Source organism: Symphalangus syndactylus, chromosome 13 (assembly GCF_028878055.3).
Source record: "Symphalangus syndactylus isolate Jambi chromosome 13, NHGRI_mSymSyn1-v2.1_pri, whole genome shotgun sequence".
In the NCBI taxonomy this organism is placed as follows: domain Eukaryota; kingdom Metazoa; phylum Chordata; class Mammalia; order Primates; family Hylobatidae; genus Symphalangus; species Symphalangus syndactylus.
In genome coordinates this window covers 119002622-119021913 of record NC_072435.2, presented here as the reverse complement: position 1 = coordinate 119021913, position 19292 = coordinate 119002622, and the positions used below count along the sequence as shown (strand labels likewise).

The 19292-nt window shown below is 45.4% G+C and overlaps 2 protein-coding genes across 22 annotated transcripts in view; one reads left to right on the top strand and one right to left on the bottom strand.

The window, feature by feature from the left end:
- MTRFR (mitochondrial translation release factor in rescue) overlaps positions 1-14288 on the bottom strand; it is a 28128-nt gene extending 13840 nt beyond the window's left edge. The window contains exons 1-2 of one of the 3 annotated variants that reach the window (XM_063614740.1): positions 14154-14277; positions 13791-13945 (exon numbers count right to left, since the gene is read on the bottom strand). The gene's annotated coding sequence lies outside the window, so the exon portion shown is untranslated. Of the gene's footprint in view, positions 1-5402; positions 5515-13790; positions 13946-14153 lie in introns of all 3 variants that reach the window. The other 2 variants (XM_063614741.1, XM_055238048.2) reach the window with 2 other exon arrangements.
- Positions 2307-19292, top strand: part of MPHOSPH9 (M-phase phosphoprotein 9) — a 99085-nt gene continuing 82099 nt past the window's right edge. For 6 of the 19 annotated variants that reach the window (XM_063614648.1, XM_055237968.2, XM_063614646.1 and 3 more), the window contains exons 1-2: positions 14523-14606; positions 17182-17443. Coding sequence is in view for 15 of the 19 variants with exons in the window: in XM_063614646.1 (XP_063470716.1) it covers positions 17340-17443 (104 nt within the window). In the remaining 4 variants the exon portion in view is untranslated. Of the gene's footprint in view, positions 2614-14441; positions 14607-15366; positions 15536-17181; positions 17444-19292 lie in introns of those variants that run through there. The other 13 variants (XM_063614644.1, XM_055237966.2, XM_055237960.2 and 10 more) reach the window with 8 other exon arrangements.

The following is a 19292-nucleotide window of genomic DNA, read 5'->3' as shown; positions in this document are numbered from 1 at the left end:
AGCACTTTGGGAGGCTGAGGCAGGCGGATCCCGAGGTCAGGAGATTGAGACCATCCTGGCTAACACAGTGAAACCCTGTTTCTACTGAAAATACAAAAAAATTAGCCAGGTGTGGTGGCAGGCACCTGTAGTCCCAGCTACTCGGGAGGCTGAGGCAGGAGAATAGTGTGAACCCGGGAGGTGGAGCTTGCAGTGAGCCGAGATTGCGCCACTGCACTCCAGCCTGGGCAACAAAGCCAGACTCCGTCTCAAAAAAAAAAAAAAAAAAAAAAAAAGAAACAAAAAAAAATCCCATCAACAAGTGGGCTAAGGATATGAACAGACAATTCTCAAAAGATACACAAATGGTCAACCAACATATGAAAAAATGCTTAACATCACTTATGATCAGGGAAATGTAAGTCAAAACCACAATGCAATACCACCTTACTCCTGCAAGAATTGCCATAATCAAAAAAATAAAAAAACAGTAGATGTTGGCGTGGATGAGGTGAACAGGGAACACTTCTACACTGCTGGTGAGAATGTAAACTAGTACAGCCACTGTGGAAAACAGTGTGGAGATCCCTTAAAGAACTAAAAGTAGAACTACCATTTGATCCATCAGTCCTCCTACTGGGTATCTACCCAGAGGAAAAGAAATCATTATTTGAAAAAGATACTTGCACAAGCATGTTTAATAGCAGCACAATTCACAATTGCAAAATTGTGGAACCACCCAAATGCCCATCAATCAACAAGTGGATAAAGAAACTGTGGTATTATATACAAAGGAATACTACGCAGCCGTAAAAAGGAATGAATTAACAGCATTTGCAGTGACCTGGATGAGACTGGAGACTATTATTCTAAGTGAAGTAACTCAGGAATGGAAAACCAAACATTGTATGTCCTCGCTGGTATGTGGGAGCTAAGCTATGAGGATGCAAAGGCATAAGAATGATACAATGAGGCTGGGCACAGTGGCTCATGCCTGTAATCCCAGCACTTTGGGAGGATGAGGTGGATGGATCATGAGGTCGGGAGTTCGAGACCAGCCTGGCCAACATGGTGAAACCCCATCTCTACTAAAAATACAAAATTAGTTGGGTGTGGTGGCGCATGCCTGTAATCCCAGCTACTCGGGAGGCTGAGGCAGGAGAATTGCTTGAATCTGGGAGGCAGAAGTTGCGGTGATCCAAGATTGTGCCGTTGCACTACAGCCTGGGCAACAAGAGCAAAACTCCGTATTTAAAAAAAAAAAAAAAAAAAAGATATAATGGGCCGGGTGCAGTGGCTCACGCCTGTAACCCTAGCACTTTGGGAAGCCAAAGTGGGTGGATCACCAGAGTCCAAGAGTTCGAGACTAGCCTGGCAAACACGGTGAAACCCCGTCTCTATGAAAAATACAAAAACTAGCCAGGAGTGGTGGTGGGCACCTATAATCCCAGCTACTCAGGAGGCTGAGGCAGGAGAATTGCTTGAATTCCAGGAGGTGGAGGTTGCAGTGAGCTGAGATCGTGCCACTGCACTCTAGCCTGGGTGACAGAGTAAGACTCTGTCTAAAAAAAAAAAATAAATGCTGGGTGTGGTGGCTCATACCTGCAATCCTAGCACTTTGGGAGGCCAAGGCGGGCAGATCACAAGGTCAGGAGTTCGAGACCAGCCTGACCAACATGGTGAAACCCATCTCTACTAAAAATACAAAAATTAGCCGGGTGTGGTGGCACACACCTGTAATCTCAGCTACTTGGGAGGCTGAGGCAGGAGAATCACTTGAACCCATGAGGCGGAGGTTGCGGTGAGCCGAGATCACACCATTGCACTCCAGCCTGGGTGACAGAGCAAGACTCCGTCTCAAAAAAAAAAAAAAGATCACAGAAAAAAGTATTCTAGAAAGGGCTTTGTTGATTCCTTTCAAGGCTTGAGACTGATTTGTAGTAAAATCTCCATCATCCAGGCAGATTACGGGAACTGCAAAAGTACCACTTGGTTAGAGCATCTTTATTGAAGATTACTTAGTAGATACTAAATACAGATGTGCTGCTTTTTTTTTTTTTTTTTTTTTGAGATGGAGTTTCACTCTTGCTGCCCAGGCTGGAGTGCGATGGTGAGATCTTGGCTCGCTGCAACCTCTGCCTCCTGGGTTCAAGTGATTCTCCTGCCTCGGCCTCCTGAGTAGCTGAGACTACAGGCATGTGTCACCATGCCCAGCTAATTTTGTATTTTTAGTAGAGACAGGGTTTCTCCATGTTGGTCAGGCTAGTCTTGAACTCCCAACCTGAGGTGATCCACTTGCCTCAGCCTCCCAAAGTGCTGGGATTACAGGAGTGAGCCACACCACGCCTGGCCTGTGCTGCTCTTATTAAACAACTGCCTCATGTGAGGCTCTAAATAGCTTCTTTTAGTGTTTGAAACCTCATAAACTGTAGTCATGGCAACTGGTGTCTGATCTAGGTGGGAGCCAGCTTCTAAGGTAACTGGACTCCACAGCTTTGCTCCCAGCCTGTCCACCTCACCCTCGGTCAACTTCCCCTGAACCTGCTGCTGTCTCCTGAGCCCGCTGTGAGATCCAGATAGATACCCACTGAGGAGGAAGCAGGATGGAGACACGGGATCAGGCGTTGCTTTCTTGTAAATATGTGCATTTCCTGTTACTTTACGTGTAAGCTTCTAGGTTAGTAACCAGTACAGTGATACTGAGATGACACCGGTCACCTTTAGAATGACAATACGATATCCTTCATCTCTACTTCTGCTATTTCTTTTTTATTTTTTGTTTTGAGATGGAGTCTTGCTTTGTCGCCAGGGTGGAGTACAGTGGCGCGATCTCGGCTCACTGCAACCTCCGCCTGCTGGGTTCAAGCGATTCTCCTGCCTCAGCCTGCCAAGTAGCTGGGACTATAGGCACGTGCCACCACACCCAGCTAATTTTTTTTTTTTTTTTTTTGAGATGGAGTCTTGCTTCGCCCAGGCTGGAGTGCAGTGGCGCAATCTCGGCTCACTGCAACCTCCACCTCCCAGGTTCACGCCATTCTCCTGCCTCAGCCTCCCGAATAGCTGGGACTACAGGCGTCTGCCACCATGCCCGGCTAATTTTTTGTATTTTTAGTAGAGACGGGGTTTCACCGTGTTAGCCAGGCTGGTCTCGATCTCCTGACCTCGTGATCCGCCCGCCTCGGCCTCCCAAAGTGCTGGGATTACAGGCATGAGCCACTGCGCCCAGCCATTTTTGTATTTTTAGTAGAGACGGGGTTTCACCATGTTGGCCAGGGTGGTCTCGATTTCTTGACCTCATGATCTGCCCGCCTCGGCCTCCCAAAGTGCTGAGATTACAGATGGGAGCCACTGTGCCTGGCCTACTTCTGCTATTTCTATGGGAAATAAATATAATGCCAATGCTGGTTTTTAGTTCCATGACTAACAATATGATCTAAGCCAATGTGTTGTCAGTCCCAGTGGGTGATAATTATGATGGTACTGCCTACATCTGTGTAGCGTAAAAAAAGAAAAGCGCAGCCTGGGCAACATAGTGAGATCCCGCCTCTACAAAAAATAAAAAAATTAGCTGGGTGTGGTGGTTTGAGCCTGTAGTCCCGCTACTTGGGAAGCTGAGATGGAAGGATGGCTTGAGCCCGGGAGGCTGAAGCTGCAGTGAGCCATGATAATGCCTTTGCATTCAGCCTGAGTGATAGAGTGAGACCCTGTCTCAAAAACAAAACAAAACAAGCCGGGCATGGTGGCTCACGCTTGTAATCCCAGCACTCTGGGAAGCTGGGGCGGGCAGACTGCCTGAGCTCAGGAGTTTGTGATCAGCCTGGGCAACTCGGTGAAACCCCGTCTCTACTAAAACACAAAAAATTAGCTGGGCATGGCAGCGTGCACCTCCCAGCTACTCCAGAGGCTGAGGCAGGAGAATTGCTTGAACCTGGGAGGCAGAGGTTGCAGTAAGCCAAGATCACACCACCGCACTCCAGCCTGGGTGATAGAGCGAGACTCCGTCTCAAAATAAAACCAACAACAACAACAAAAAAACAAAGAAAAGCAACGAAAAACAAAGCAAAACTCTTTTTTTGTTTTTCTTTGAGATGGAGTCTCGCTCTGTCGCCAGGCTAGAGTGCAGTGGCACAATCTCGGTTCACTGCAACCTCCGCCTCCCAGGTTCACGCCATTCTCCTGCCTCAGCCTCCTGAGTAGCTGGGCCTATAGGTGCACACCACCACGTCCAGCTAATTTTTTGTATTTTTTTTTTTTTTTTTAGTAGATACGGGGTTTCACCATGTTAGCCAGGATGGTCTTGATCTCCTGTCCTCGTGATCCGCCTGCCTCGGTCTCCCAAAGTGCCGGGATTACAGGCATGAGCCACCGTGCCCAGCCAAAAAAAAAAAAATTTGTTTTAAAAGATGGTATTGGTAAGGTGCTCCATGACTGTGAAGGGATATACTTTGAATTGGAGTGTGCCAAGGAAATTGGTGCTTTAAAAACTGGTTTTGTTTAATGTGTATGAAATATGTATAAAATCAAATACCTTAGAAAAAGATAAATGATAAACCCGGGCACTTTCTCTGAACTCTCTTGATAAACGTGGGCACTTTCTCTGAACTCTCTCTGACAAAGAATCGCCTTACCTACGAATGATTGAGTAGACTAAGTCAATGTCCAAAACTTATCTTTCCTTATTCCTGTTTTCAATCCACAAAACAAAATTCATTTGTGTATCAGGCAGCCTGTAGTCCCGGATTCAATTCATTATGGAACATGAGCCCTGCACCTCTCTCTGAGTTTCTCATCTGCTAGCTGGTAAATGTGACCAGGCAGGACAGCACTGGCAGCAACCAGTGCAGTGAAAAAGAGAGGAAGTGATTCCAAGGCAAGGCGAGACTCCCAAAGGATGGAGAGGAGAGTGCTTTTATCAGCTGCTTTGTCACCAGTCCACTGTTTGAATCTCTACCTTTCTGTCCTAGTTCAGAGCTGCCAGACACACTGGAAGATCTCCCACCCAACTGGAGTTCAAGAAGGTCTCCGGTGTTCAGTTACTCGCTGCTTTGTTTAATAGTTAATTCCAACAGCCAATCAGACAATTCTAGACACTTTTAGTATCTCCTGGAGCTTTGGCCCTACTCCAATGACTGCTAAAAATGACAAACACATCCATGGTTCCACTTCCCCAAAGGCCAAAAAAATACGAATTGGATTTCAGTTTTTGTGATATAGAGTAATCCAAAGTCTTTAGGGAACAATAAAAGCAGCTCAAATTATAGCTCATTGTGACATGAAAAAAGAGAAAAAGAAAAATGGTACAGAGAAGTGCTAGTAAGAGGAAACCAGCAGTCATGACAGCTTTGCCCCAGTTCCCTTCTTCAAATGCGAGCTTCAGTGTAGGGCTGGCGCTCTACCCTGACTCCCTATAGGCTCTACTTTACCTTTGATGATGGCTTCTGCACTAAATGGCTGATTGCAGTTAAGGTGAAAGCTCCTGTCATTGCTTCAGTCCCTTCCAACTTGGTTAAATTCAGAGATAACAGGTCTAAGGAACTTACAAAAGGGAACATTAATTTGTGCAAGAATATTTTAAACACCTATTGAGTATCAGGCATGGGCTTCAGGGAGCCTGAAGAGTCTGTAGCATAAAAGAGAAATGAAGACAGGCACAAACAGGTTACGTGCGATAGCTGAGGATGGATAACATACTATAGAGCAGTGCTTCTCAAACCTATCCCCTCATCCTCCTGGAGAGCTTGCTGTCAGGATTTGAAACCTATGTGCTACTGAGTGGCCTTCTTCATGACTGGATCTGGTTAGCACACCCCTCCTCCAGCTTCCACATTCAACTCAAACCAACACAGACTATCTGCAGGGATGGCATGTTAACTCTGCAAGGCCTGTGGCTGGAGCAAACAAGATAATAGCTTACAGTCCCAGCTACTTGGGAGGCCGAGGTGGGAGGATTGCTTGAGCCCAGAAGCTGTCTCCAGCCTGTGCAACATAGGGAGACCTCATCTCTAAAAAACAAAATAGGCCGGGCATGGTGGTTCGTGCTTGTAATCCCAGCACTTTGGGAGGCCGAAGCAGGTGGATCACCAGAGGTCAGGAGTTCGAGACCATCCTAGCCAACATGGTGAAACCCTGTCTCTACTAAAAATACAAAAAATTAGCTGGGGGTGGTAGTGGGCACATGTAGTCCCAGCTACTTGGGAGGACTGAGGCAGGAGAATTGCTTGAACCCGGGAGGCAGAGGTTTTAGTGAGCCGAGATGGCGCCATTGCACTCCAGCCTGGGCGAAGACTGAAGGAGCTCTGTCTCAAACAACAACAACAACAACAACAACAAAAAAAAAACAGTAAAATAAAAAATACAATAAAAAATAAAATAAATAATAAAAAATAAAATAATGCTGGGTGTGGTGGCTCACACCTGAAATCCCAGCATATTGGGAGGCTGAGGTGGGAGGATCCCATGAAGTTGGGAGTTCATGGTCAGCTTGGGCAACATAGTGAGACTCCATCTCTTTTATCAAAAAAAAAAAAAAACAACACACAAAAAAACCCCAAAAATAAAAGCCTAGATGTAGGAGGTGATGCTGTGTCATCAACAGCTCTCACTTTTGAGAGAAAAGGATGGTAATGCCTTTCATTTCGTGTCTCTGAAAAGGATAAAGGATATTTGAGGCTGGGCGTGGTGGCTCACACCTGTAATCCTAGCGCTTTGGGAGGCCAAGGTGGGCAGATTACCTGAGGTCAGGAGTTCAAGACCAGTCTGGCCAACATAGTGAAATCCCATCTCTACTAAAAATACAAAAAATTAGCTAGGTGCAGTGGTGTGCTGAGGCTGAGGCAGGAGAATCACTTGAACTTGGGAGGCGGAGGTTGTGGTGAGCCAAGATCACGCCACTGCATTCCAGCCTGGGGTACAGAGTGAATGTTTTTCTCAAAAAAAAAAAAAAAAGTCAATAAAATAAAGGGTATTTAATCTATTTTCAGGAAAGCATGAGATGTCAATCTCTGGACCTGCCTTCTGGACGCCATTTATCTAAAATTCACTGTTTAAGTGTTATTTTTTTTTTCTGAAAGGTAAAGCACTAGTTTACCTTAGCTACAACTTTCATGATATATAAACCTTGCAGAAACTTCTTTAAAACTAACTGAAGGAACAGGTGCAGAGACTAACTAAAACAGTGTGCTTTAGGAAGATTGTTAAAGTGCTCACCAGCCAGTCTCACCATGCAAACTTTAATGTGCATACAAATCACCTGGGAGTCTTGTGACTTGTGATGCTGATTCACTAGGTCTGGGGCAAGGCCTAAGGCTCTGCATTTCTTCTTTTTTTTTAGACGGAGTCTCTGTCACCCTGACTGCTCACTGCAACCTCCGCCTCCCGGGTTCTAGCAATTCTCCTACCTCAGCATCCCAAGTAGCTGGGATTACAGGTGCCCACCACCATGTCCAGGTTTTTTTTTTTGTATTTTTAATAGAGATGGGGTTTCACTATGTTGGTCAGGGTGGTCTTGAACTCCTGACCTCAGGTGATCCACAAGCCTCAGCCTCTCAAAGTGCTGGGATTACAGGTGTGAGCCACCGTGCCCGGCGAGGCTCTGCATTTCTAACCAGCTCACAGATGAGGCTATTGCGGCTGGTCCAGGCCCCACACCCCGTGGCAAGGCTAAGTGCTTTAAACAAGGGTGCTGCCCCAGTATTCTCTGTTCACTGCTTGATGAGAGCCCTGGGATCATGATGGCAATGGTGAAGGCTGAGAAGGTGTAAAGGAGTGTGATGGGAGGGCAAGGAAATCATCCCAAGAAAAGAATTAAACAAGTACTGATTTGAGCTAGCAGAGATGGTGACATGGAAACAAGGAGATTGGGAAACTGGGTCGTCTGGGGAAAAAAAAACATCAAAAATGTCACCTCTATTGTGTTAATGTTCTAGAACAGTGTTGTCCAATAGAAACTAATGCTACTGGGCTGGGCGCGGTGGCTCACGCCTGTAATCCCAGCACTTTGGGAGGCCAAGGTGGGCGGATCACGAGGTCAGGAGATCAAGACCATCCTGGCTAACACGGTGAAACCCCGTCTCTACTAAAAATACAAAAAATTAGCTGGGCATGGTTGCACGTAGCTGTAGTCCCAGCTACTTGGGAGGCTGAGGCAGGAGAATCGCTTGAACCTGGGAGGTGGAGGTTGCGGTGAGCCGAGATTGCGCCATTGCACTCTAGCCTGGCAACAGAGTGAGACTCTGTCAAAAACAAAACAAAAAACAAAACTAATGCTACCCACATGTGAAATTCTAAATTTTCTGGTAGTTACATTAGAAATAATAAATGATGAAATTTATATTTAACCCAACATATCAAAAATATTATTTCAACATGTGATCAATGTTTTATTATTATTTTGAGGCAAGGTCTGGCTCCATCATCCAGGCTGGAGTATAGTGGTGCCATCTCAGCTCACTGCAATCTCTGCCTTCCAGGCTCCTGAGTAGTTAGAACTACAGGCATGTAACACCATGCCTGGCTAATTTTTGGATTTTTTGTAGAGACGAGGTTTCACCATGTTGCTGTGGCTGGTATGGAACTCAAGCTCAAGCGATCTGCCTGCCTCAGCCTTCCAAAGTGCTGGGATTACAGGTGTGAGCCACTGCACCCAGCCAATATTTTAAAATGGAGATATTATTTTTTCCCCCTAAATATGAAGGCTTCAAAATCTAGGTTATAATCATACTTACAGAACATCTCAGTTTGGGCCACATGTGCTGGTGGCTACTTTATGGGACAATGTAGCTCTAGAATCTTGCTATCCAAAGTGTGATCTGCATAGTGGCAAAAGCACCACGTGGAGGATGGTTAGGAATGAAGATTTCAGGCCCTGCTCTGACCTACCAAATGAGAACCTGCAGCCTAACAAGATCCTCAGGTGATGCAGAGGCACATAAAATTTGACAAGCATTGTTCCAGAACACAGGAATCAGCAAGTTCTTCTGATTGCTAGGACAGACACTTTTAAAAGCTTTTCTTTTTCTTTTCTAAAAAAGTAGCGATGGGGTTTCATCATGTTGCCCAGGCTGGTCTCAAACTCCTGAGCTCAAGCAATCTGCCTGCCTCGGTCTCACAAAGTGCTGGGATTACAGTCATGAGCCACCATGCCCAGCCTGTTTCTTATTTATATGACATTTAAGAAACTGAGACAAGAATTCAGGAGGGCTGATTACCTGCTTATTCCGTCTTATCTCTTCCTTAAGAAGGAGATGAAACCATAGGTCTCAAAACAATGACCTAATAAACAGTTAAGGGCCAAACAACATTGAGCTTAAACAGACCAACGTGCAATGTTGCTGCTTTGAAAAGAAAAAATGGCCAGCAGGTGGTGCCAGAAGCTAAGTGAGGGGAAAATTATTTTTCTGAGAAACGCTTAATAATAATAATTCATGTTTCAAAAATGTGTTTTGGGGCTGGGTGTGGTGGCTCATGACTGTAATCCTAGCAATTTAGGAGGCTGAGGAGGGTGGATTGCCTGAGCTCAGGAGTTCCAGACCAGCCTGGGCAACATGGTGAAACCCCGTCTCTACTAAAATACAAAAAATTAGCCAGGTGTGGTGGTGTGCACCTGCAGTCCCAGCTACTTGGGAGGCTGCGGCAGAATAATGGATTCAACCTGGCAGGCAGAGGTTGCAGCGTGCTGAGGTTGCCCCACTGCACTCCACCCTGGGTGACAGAGTGAGACTCCGTTTCAAAAAAAAAAAAAGTGTTTTGGTGCTGTCTGTAAAATGGTAGTTAAAAATAGCATTTCCCTGTATTTCACATCCTCCTGTTAGCTCATCCTCCTGCTGTAGGTACCTGAAATCCTTAAGGGCTGAAACCTCTCAAATGGAACCAGTGAGTATTGCTGGTCAGGCTTGAAACAGACCATGCCATTTCCTAGACTTGGGGTTTTAATCTGAAGATAAAGCACTCTTCAGTCACAGTAAGTGTTTGCAGATAGTTATTTCTCAAACAAGGAAAGCATAATAGATTGAGTAGGAAATGCAGAGCTGTAGTCTTTGATTTTGGGGGGTGGGAGGAAAAAGACTACTCTAGGTCTGGTCTAAATTTAACAGGCTTAATGCTTGAATGCTTAATGCTGCAGAATTCAAGAGATAGTTAATGAAGTAAAGAGGAAAACATTCACTTCACACAATCCCAACATCTCGTTCATTTTTATTTTTGAGTGGGAGTTTCACTTGTCACCCAGGCTAGAGTGCAATGGCGTGATCTTGGCTCACTGCAACCTCTGCCTCCCAGGTTCAAGTGATTCTCCTGTCTCAGCCTCCTGAGCATCTGGGACTACAGGCACCTGCCATCACGCCCGGCTAATTTTGTATTTTTAGTAGAGACGGAGGTTTCACCATGTTGGCCAGGCTTGTCTCGAACTCCTGACGTCAGGTGATGGGCCTGCCTTGGCCTCCCGTAGTCCTGGGATTACAGGCGTGAGCCACAGTGCCTGGCCCCGTTTGTTTTTTTTTAAGCAGAAAACTTTGAATCCACAGAATTACACCTGTCCTATTTGTGTGTATCATATTTCTTCTATTTTTTTTTTTTTTAGCTGGAGTCTCACTCTGTCACCCAGCCTGGAGTGCAGTGGCGCAATCTCAGCTCATTGCAACCTCCGCCTTCCAGATTCAAGCGATTCTTCTGCCTCAGCCTCCCGAGTAGCTGGGACTACAGGCGCACACTGCCACGCTTGGCTAATTTTTTGTATTTTTAGTAGAGATGGGGATTCACCGTGTTTCCCAGGCTGGTGTTGAACTCCTGACCTCAGGCGATTCACCCGCCTCGGCCTCTCAAAGTGCTGGGAGGTGTGAGCCACCGCGCCCGGCCCCGTATGTGTTCTATTTATGGCATCTAACAGGAACTTTATAATTTATCAACTACACTATTAAAACAGAAACACATTAAAAAAGCAGCAATAACAACACTGTATATTTTCTTGTAAAAGTCTCAAAGCCTATATTTCTATTAACAATGTCTTGTGTTTGTTTAGGACTTAAACATATCCAAACCAAAGCACTTTCTTCTTCTTTTTTGGGTTTTTTTTTTTTTTTTTGAGACAGGGTCTCCCTCTGTCACCCAAGTGGAGTGCAGTGGTGTAAAAATGGCTCAGTGCAGCCTGGACCTCCTGGGCTCAAGCAAGCTTCTTTGCCTCAGCCTCCCCAGTAGCTGGGGACACAGGTGTGTACCACCATACCTGGCTAGTTTTTAATTTTTTATAGAGATGGGGTCTTGCCATGTTGCCCAAGCAGGTCTCGAACTCATGGGCTCAAGCAATCCTCCTGCCTCAGCCTCCCAAAGTGATTGGATTACAGGCATGAGCCACCAACTCCAGCTGCAAAGCACTTTCAAATACATTATTGTATTTAATACAAATAAAGAAAATAAGAGATGCACACTTCCTGATTATCTCAGTAAGACCTATCTTGGAAACCATTAGGTTTTCAATTTTTGAAACTAAATTATCCTTTCTACACCTTGTTTCATTACCTTTCACAGTATCTCCAGATCTTTTTCCAGTTCCTTAGGCAATGTTAGCTCCTTTTCCTTAACTTTTTCTGTTTTAAATTTTTATTTATTTATTTTTTTGAGACGAGTCTCACTCTGTTGCCCAGGCTGGAGTGCAGTGGCACGATCTTGGCTCACTACAACTTTTGCCTCCCAGGTTCCAGCGATTCTCCTGCTTCAGCCTCCCAAGTAGCTGGGATTATAGGCACCAGCCACCACGCCCAGCTAATTTTTGTATTCTTAGTTGAGACGGGGTTTCACCACATTGGCCAGACTGGTCTCGAACTCCTGATCTCAAGCGATCCGCTTGCCTCGGCCTCCCAAAGTGCTGGGAGTACAAGCATGAGCCACCACGCCCAGCCAACTTTCTCTTTTTAAAAAGACTAGTCAAGTACAGTAGAGAAGGGGGAAAGAGTAGAACAAGAAGTTTGATCTGTGACTGTGAACAATTAACTCACTAATAGGCTGGGCGCGGTGGCTCACGCCTGTAATCCCAGCACTTTGGGAGGCTGAGGCAGGTGGATCATGAGGTCAGGAGATCAAGACCAACCTGGCTAACACGGTGAAACCCCATCTCTACTAAAAATACACACAAAAAAATTAGCTGGGCGTGGTGGCGGGCACCTGTAGTCTCAGCTACTAGAGATGCTGAGGCAGGAGAATGGCGTGAACCTGGGGGGCGGAGCTTGCAGTGAGCTGAGATGGTGCCACCGCACTCCAGCCTAGGCAACAGAGCAAGACTCTGTCTCACAAAAAAAAAAAAACAAACAACTCACTACTTTTGGACCAGCCTGACTTTCTGTATTTGACAACTCCTCTCATTTTTTCTTTTGTCCCAAAAAAGCCTTCCTGCCAAGGAGTGCGAGCTCTGTGGCCAACAGACCTGCATTCAATGTCTCAATGCCACAATTTACTTACTGGGCAACTTTGGCTCTATTTCCTCATCTGTAAAATGGAGATACTACTACCTAGAGTGAGAACAAAATCATACATGTTGCCATAAATGTGAAGTACTTAGTGGTCACTAAACGGGAGCATGTCAGATCTCTCAACTACAAGGCTGAGGAACTTTGGAATGACACACCACATACGCTGTGGTCTTATGACACAAACCCAGTCGGGGAACTGATTATTTCATGGGCCTTTGTTTTAGAGATTAGGGTGAAAAGGCATCTAGAACAGTGGCTTGTAAATTATTTTACTTGGTATGGTCCAATTTAAGAAGTACTTGATAAGCCATGACATTACTGAAAACATGTTATTTGGTGGGATCATAATTCTGGTCTGTGAAATCAGGTACTAAGGAGATCACTGTGATGCCAAAAATACAGCCTGACTTCCCAGCAGGCTCACACTGAAAGATAAAACCATCTTCAATGAAGTAAGTCCTGGTTTAAACATAAAATATCTTTTGGAATTATGTAATATAATTTAAAAAATCATGAAAGGATAACATCAAATTTACCCTTTGAAAATTGCCAGGCGTGGTGGCTCATGCCTGTAATCCCAGCACTTTGGGTGGCCGAGGCAGGAGGATGACCTGAGGTCAGGAATTCGAGACCAGCCTGGCGCCAATATGGCAAAACCCCGTCTCTACTAAAAATACAAAAAATTAGCCGGATGTGGTGGCGGGCACCGGTATTAACAGCTACTCGGAAGGCTGAAGCAGAAGAATCGCTTGAACCCGGGAGGCAGAGGTTAAAGTGAGCCGAGATTGCACCATTGCCCTCCAGCCTGGGTGACAGAGTGAGACCCTGTCCCCCCTCACCCCCCAAAAAATAAAAAAAGTAAAAAATAAAAATAATTGGTAGGTATACTTAGGAAGCTCCAATGAGATGGAATGCCTCCTGGCAGATCTGTTATTCCAAGGGCAGATCCATTTCCTGGGTCGTGGAGGCCTAAGTGATAGTGTCAGGGAAGTCCCTTTACTGTGAGCCAGAACTCCTGGAGGGAAATCGAGGAGCTGGAAAGACCTTAAAGGTTAACTATGCTGAAAAATGCGGCCTGCACAGTGCGCATGAAATGGGCTGGGGTCCCACGCGGAGGAGAGCGGGTTCCCTTCGGTCCTTTAAAAGTAGGGCTGGGGGGCTCGCGCCTGTGATCCCAGCACTTTGGGAGGAAGAGGAAGGAGGATCGCTTGAGGCCAGGAGTTCGAGACCAGCTTGGGCAACACAGTGAGACACCCCCCCCCCCCAACGTCTATTAAAAATAAACGAGTATCTCCGCAAAAGCCTAGCAAGGGCAGTGCTGACCCCTACTATGTGCCAGGCCTGAAACAGCACCTGATGCGTGCTCACAGCTCCATTCCGCTCAGTTATGTACATGAGGATCCTTCCGTTTCTCCTTGGGCCTCCGTGGAACCGTTTTCTCCAGGACGGTAGTCTCTCCTCTCCCCTGCCCTGAGTGCCTGAACAGCCCCAGGGCCGACCCACAGCACCTAGCGTAAACCAGGTCCCGAGAAAACTGAGCTTGGGTGTCAGGGCCGGCCCCACCCCACCGCCAGCACGGCCTCAGGTAAACTGGCTGCGCCACCCGGGGTCGCAAGCCGGGAAAAACCCAGGCGTCCCGGCTCGCAGTCCTCTCTCCGGAGCCTTTGACAGTCGTCGGCAGCCGTAGGGTTACCTGGCTTCTCCGCAGATGCTTACCTGGTCTCAGGACCCGACCCGTGCCCTCAACGTTCTAGGGAAACCCAAATCACCGCAGCGGAGGATTCGCAATCGCAATCCCTGATCTGCGCACGCGCCGTACTCTGATCGCGGTTTCCCTCATCTGAGGCTCATGTTTACTCACTGCGCATGCGAGAAACTGAAGCTTCTTTCCCTCAAGGCAGCGGCTGGCTCCCAGAGAGCCAATCAGAGAAGAGAGTTTCACAGCAATCCCGCCCCCTTGTCACTCCCCCGGGGTTTGACATCTGTCTTTGGTTGGAGCTGCGCGAGGGGGAAAGGCGAGGTGGACGCGCGCGCCATGCTCGGCTGTCTCCGCCTCCTTCCGGGCAACCAATCACTGGCGAGACGCCGGGCGCGCGCGCGCTCCCTCGGGTAACGGTCGCGAGAGGCCGCTTGCCTGACCCTGACATCGGCAGCGGGAGCGGCGGCCAGGTAAGTGGCCGCCAGCCTGCAGGGAGCTGTAGGCCGCTGGGGACAGGGGACGAGACTTAGGAGACACTGTCTTAGCGGCCCCTTGAATGTGGTGATGGGCTGGGGTGTGGGGAGACGGCTGCCGATCGGCCTGACCCCCTCGGAGCCCTTCGGCGTGTGGGAGCTCTGCCCGGCCGCGGTGCGTCTTTTCTAGACTCGGCGCCCTTGAGTGACACTCGCGCGGCCCAATCGCAGAGCGCCCTTCCCGAGGGGCGGGGGGTTTGTGGGTTTTTTTTTAAAATTTTCCCCCATTTTTTGCCAAGGTGCCCCGGCTTCCTTTTGGAATCGCTGTTGTAGTTGCAGGAGCGGTGGCTTTTCTCCGTCCTCCCTGCTTTCCGTAGCTTAGGCGACTGCATGGATTCTCCCTCTCCTTCCCACTTTGACCCGATAGCCACCACCAGCCATCGCGGGCTGACTGTGAGCGCCAGAATGTCAGGATCTGGCCTCATCCCCATCTGAAATCTCTTCCTCTCCCCCAGCCTCCCGTCAAGGCGGAGCGCCCAGTTAACTTTCATGTTTCATAACCACCAATCGTTTCTTTTCCCCAGCTCCCTTTTTTTTGCTAGGGGGTAGAGACGCCAAAAGCGTCATATCTTGTTGCTGGGAAATATAAAAGCTCTGCTCTTATATTCATTCTGTATCAATTTAAAAAAATTTTTTTTGCATTGTATATGTGGCTGTTTAAGGATTTTTCCCTTTTACTTCCCTGCCCTCCCCCCAGCACCTCCACCCCAATGGAGAAGCATCCTTGAATTTGTAGTGGTTTTCCATCTGGATCTGCATCCGGAGCTGGATTACCTTAGCAGGGGAAATAATAGATGGGGTTGCAGGTCCATCTCCCTGGAGAGCTTGTGTTTTCCTGGTATAACAGCATGGTGATTGGAATCCAGGTATTTCTGTTGCCAGTTGGAAGGGGCAGTCCTTGACTGTTTCAATGCCCCATTTGTCGTGGGTGATGGGCTGAGCCACTGGGGAAAAGTTCCATTTAGTTACGTCCGGTTACTCTTTGCATTCACTCCTGTCCCTGAAGGAAATGGTCCCTGTTTTTGTGTAATGCTTTATAAAAGTAGGCCCTAGAAAGTGGGAATCTAGCAGAAGCGGAATACTAGACAATATTCCTGTTGCACTCTCTAAGCTTTTCAAGTTTGTAAGCAGCTGAAGTTTTTTTTTTTCTTTTTTTCTCCTTTTTCCCTTGCTCCCTTGCTCTTTTATAAATGTATGAATTCCCCAGGAAGGAGGCATTTTGTTTGACCTGTTACAGCCAATTTGCCATGGTATATACCCAGCTTCACTGAAATTTTAGTTGGCCTGGCAAATAATTTTTTTATTTAGTTTTTTTATTTTTATTTTTATTTTTTAAGAGATGGGGTCTTGCTCTGTTGCCCAAGCTGGAGTGCAGTGGCAGGATCATAGCTCACTGCAGTCTTGAACTCCTGGGCTCAAGTGATCCTCCCACCTCAGCCTCCAGAGTAGCTGGGACATGCTCCCAGTAGCTGCAGGCAGGCTCCAGTGTGCCCAGCTGGTTTATTTTCTAAGAATAGCTGCACAGAGACAAAAGACCATGTATATAGTTCAAAATGTACTTCCAGACAATGGGGAAGCTATGGTTGTTAACAGTTTAATTGGCTCTTTTTAATACAAATTAAACATTAAGTAGTTCAGTTCTTCTTGTCTCTGTATAAGTCAACAAACATATATACTTGGTAGAATTTATTAAACAAATGAACAAGGCATGCAAGTATTCCAATTGTTACATAATAGAATTATATCTAGAACTTTCATTGTAAAGCCTGGCAAAATGCTTTGCGCTATAATCCCAGCTGCTCGGGAGGCTGAGCACTTGAGGCCAGGGAGTTGTAGATGAGCCTGGGCAACATAGCAAGGTGCTGTCTCTAAAAAAAAGAACCTTGATTATTAAACATATAAAAATCTGAAATATTACCTGAAAAAGGTGATGCTGCTTTTGCAAATAATCCTTAATGTAGATTTTTAATTGAGATACATAATTCACATACCATAAAATTCAGCCTTTTAAAAGTGTACAATTCAGTGGTTTTTAGTTCACAAGGTTGTGCAGCCATCACCACTACCTAATTCCAGAATTTTTTATCACCCCAAAAAGAAACTCCATACCAACTGCACTCACTCACATTCTCTCCTTCCCCCAGCTCCTGGCAGCCATTTGTCTATGAATTTGCCCATTCAAGATATTTCATATCAATGAAATCATATACTCTGTGGTCTTTTGTGACTGGCTTTTTTTACTTAGCATACTATCTTCAGTGTTCATCTGTGTTGTAGCATGTGTCTTTTTATGGCTGAATTCTATCCTGTTCTATGGATATGCTTCATTCGTTTATCCATTTATCCATTGATGGACATTTGGGTGGTTTCTACATTTTGATTATTTGAATACTGTTGCTATCCTTAATGGAGATCTGTATGAAAGAAGTTAAGGTTTCCAAAGTTACGTAAAAACAGTTGCTAGGTTTAGTGGCTTTTTATAGTAGTATTTTTTTCCCCCGTTCATTTTCAGACTCTCTTGGAAGTTTAGGATATTTCACAGTTCTGAATGTTAGCCACTGAAAATGCCAGTAGACGATGAAGCCTCTGAAGATGACACGGATTCACTTTCCTCAAACAGTCCAAGAACATTTATTTTCCAATAAGAGAATATAACAATTTCTGTACACTATGGAAGAGTTTGACTTGGTGAAAACCTTACACAAAACTTCATCTTCTGTAGAATCTGATAAAAATTCTCTTCATTCTCTTGGACTGAACTTAAATACTGATAGGTAAGAATGGGATTTAAAAAAAAGTAACAAATCAAAATAACCTTATTTGCATACGTTTACTAAATTATCCAAATAGTGTCATAGTTACTGATTTGAATTATTATTATTATTGTTTTTTAACCCATAATCAAGAATGTTCAGGGAGGCCGGGTATGGTGGCTCATGCCTGTAATCCCAGCACCTTGGGAGGCTGAGGTGGGTGGATCACCTGAGGCCAGGAGTTGGAGACCAGCCTGGCTAACATGGTGAAACCTCGTCTCTACTAAAAATACAAAAATTAGCCAGGTGCGGTGGCACGCGCCTGTAGTCCCAGCTACTCAGGAGGCTGAGGCGGGAGAATCACTTGAACCCAGGAGGCAGAGGTTGCAATGAGCCAAGATTGCGCCACTGCACTCCAGCCTGGGCGACAGAGCGAGACTCTGTCTCAAAAAAAAAAAAAAAAAAAAAAAAAAAAGAATGTTCAGGGACAGTTGTTTAAGTCAGGAATAGGTTTAGTCTTTTCACGTTTTTCATTTCTCTCAGAGATATGTACTTTTGCATGGAAAGCATTCTGAAAAAGAACTTGTTTTGCTTGTTTTACTTTCCTTTACAATTTTGTTTGTTTTTGGTAAATTACAAGCATATCTTTAACATTTAGTTGCCTAAATATTATTTCTACATTTTCAAATGATTGGGACAAATGATGTTTTATGTTGCAGAAATACTTCACCAATGTGGGAAGTAGCAATTAAAGTTGAGTATTAGGAAGTTAAGACAAAAAACAGACTCTAAGTAGACAAAATAGTGGACCAACTAGATGTTATCAAAGTGTGTTTTATGCATTTTATTTATTTTTTAAAATGCATTTTATTTTTTAAGCTATCCTATGATCGGTTTGTTTTTATTTTTTAATGGTCTTAACACAGATCATGGTTAGTTTGTTTTTCATCAGAGCCTGTTTACTTTCCATTTGCACATAGTCTGACAAGCTTGGTTATTGGGTTTCTAAATTTCTAGTAGTGTAGAAACAGCAAAGAGGCAAGGACTGTAAGAGAGGAGAGCATCTATAAACAGCAGGTACAAGAAAGGAAAACAGCAGTTTTGGGGGCCTTACTGGTAAAGGGGCTAGGAGCTTTAAACACAGTAGGTCTTGAAGAAATTGTGTATTATAAATAAATACATTTGTTAAAAAGTTGTTAATTCTCTGCCCTTTTCAGGAGGAATTTAAGGCAGCTTACGTGGGTATATAAAACAATGGGGGTGGGGAGTTGTAAAAAACAAAGGAATATGTGAAATAAAACAAGAAAAGGAAATTTTAAAAGGCACAGGAAATGGTCCTACAGTAATCTGTATGCACTTGCGGAAAGTTGGCCACGCATTTTGGTTCTTGTATTACTTGGTGGTCCCTTTAAAGTACACTTCTAGAAGACATTCCTGTTAGAACAGTGTTTGATTTGGCTGGAGGAAGCTAACTGTGCCTTGCTAGTGAAAATTAGGCAATTAAACTTGTCTCCCTTTTCATTGTGACTGGCAGTTAAATTGGCCACATTTAAACTCGATTATTACAGCTATGTAAAATCCTTTACTGATAACATATATTCTTTCCTTTGAATTTTTTTTTTTTTTTTTGACGGAGTCTCGCTCTGTCGCTAGGCTGGGGTGCAGTGGTGCGATCTCAGCTCATTGCAGTCTCCGCGTCCTGGGTTCAAGGGATTCCCCTGCCTCAGCCTCCTGATTAGCTGGGACTACAGGCACGCACTACCACACCCAGCTAATTTTTTGTATTTTAGTAGAGATGGGGTTTCACCATGTTGGCCAGGACGGTCTCGATCTCCTGACCTCGTGATCTGCCCGCCTTGGCCTCCCAAAG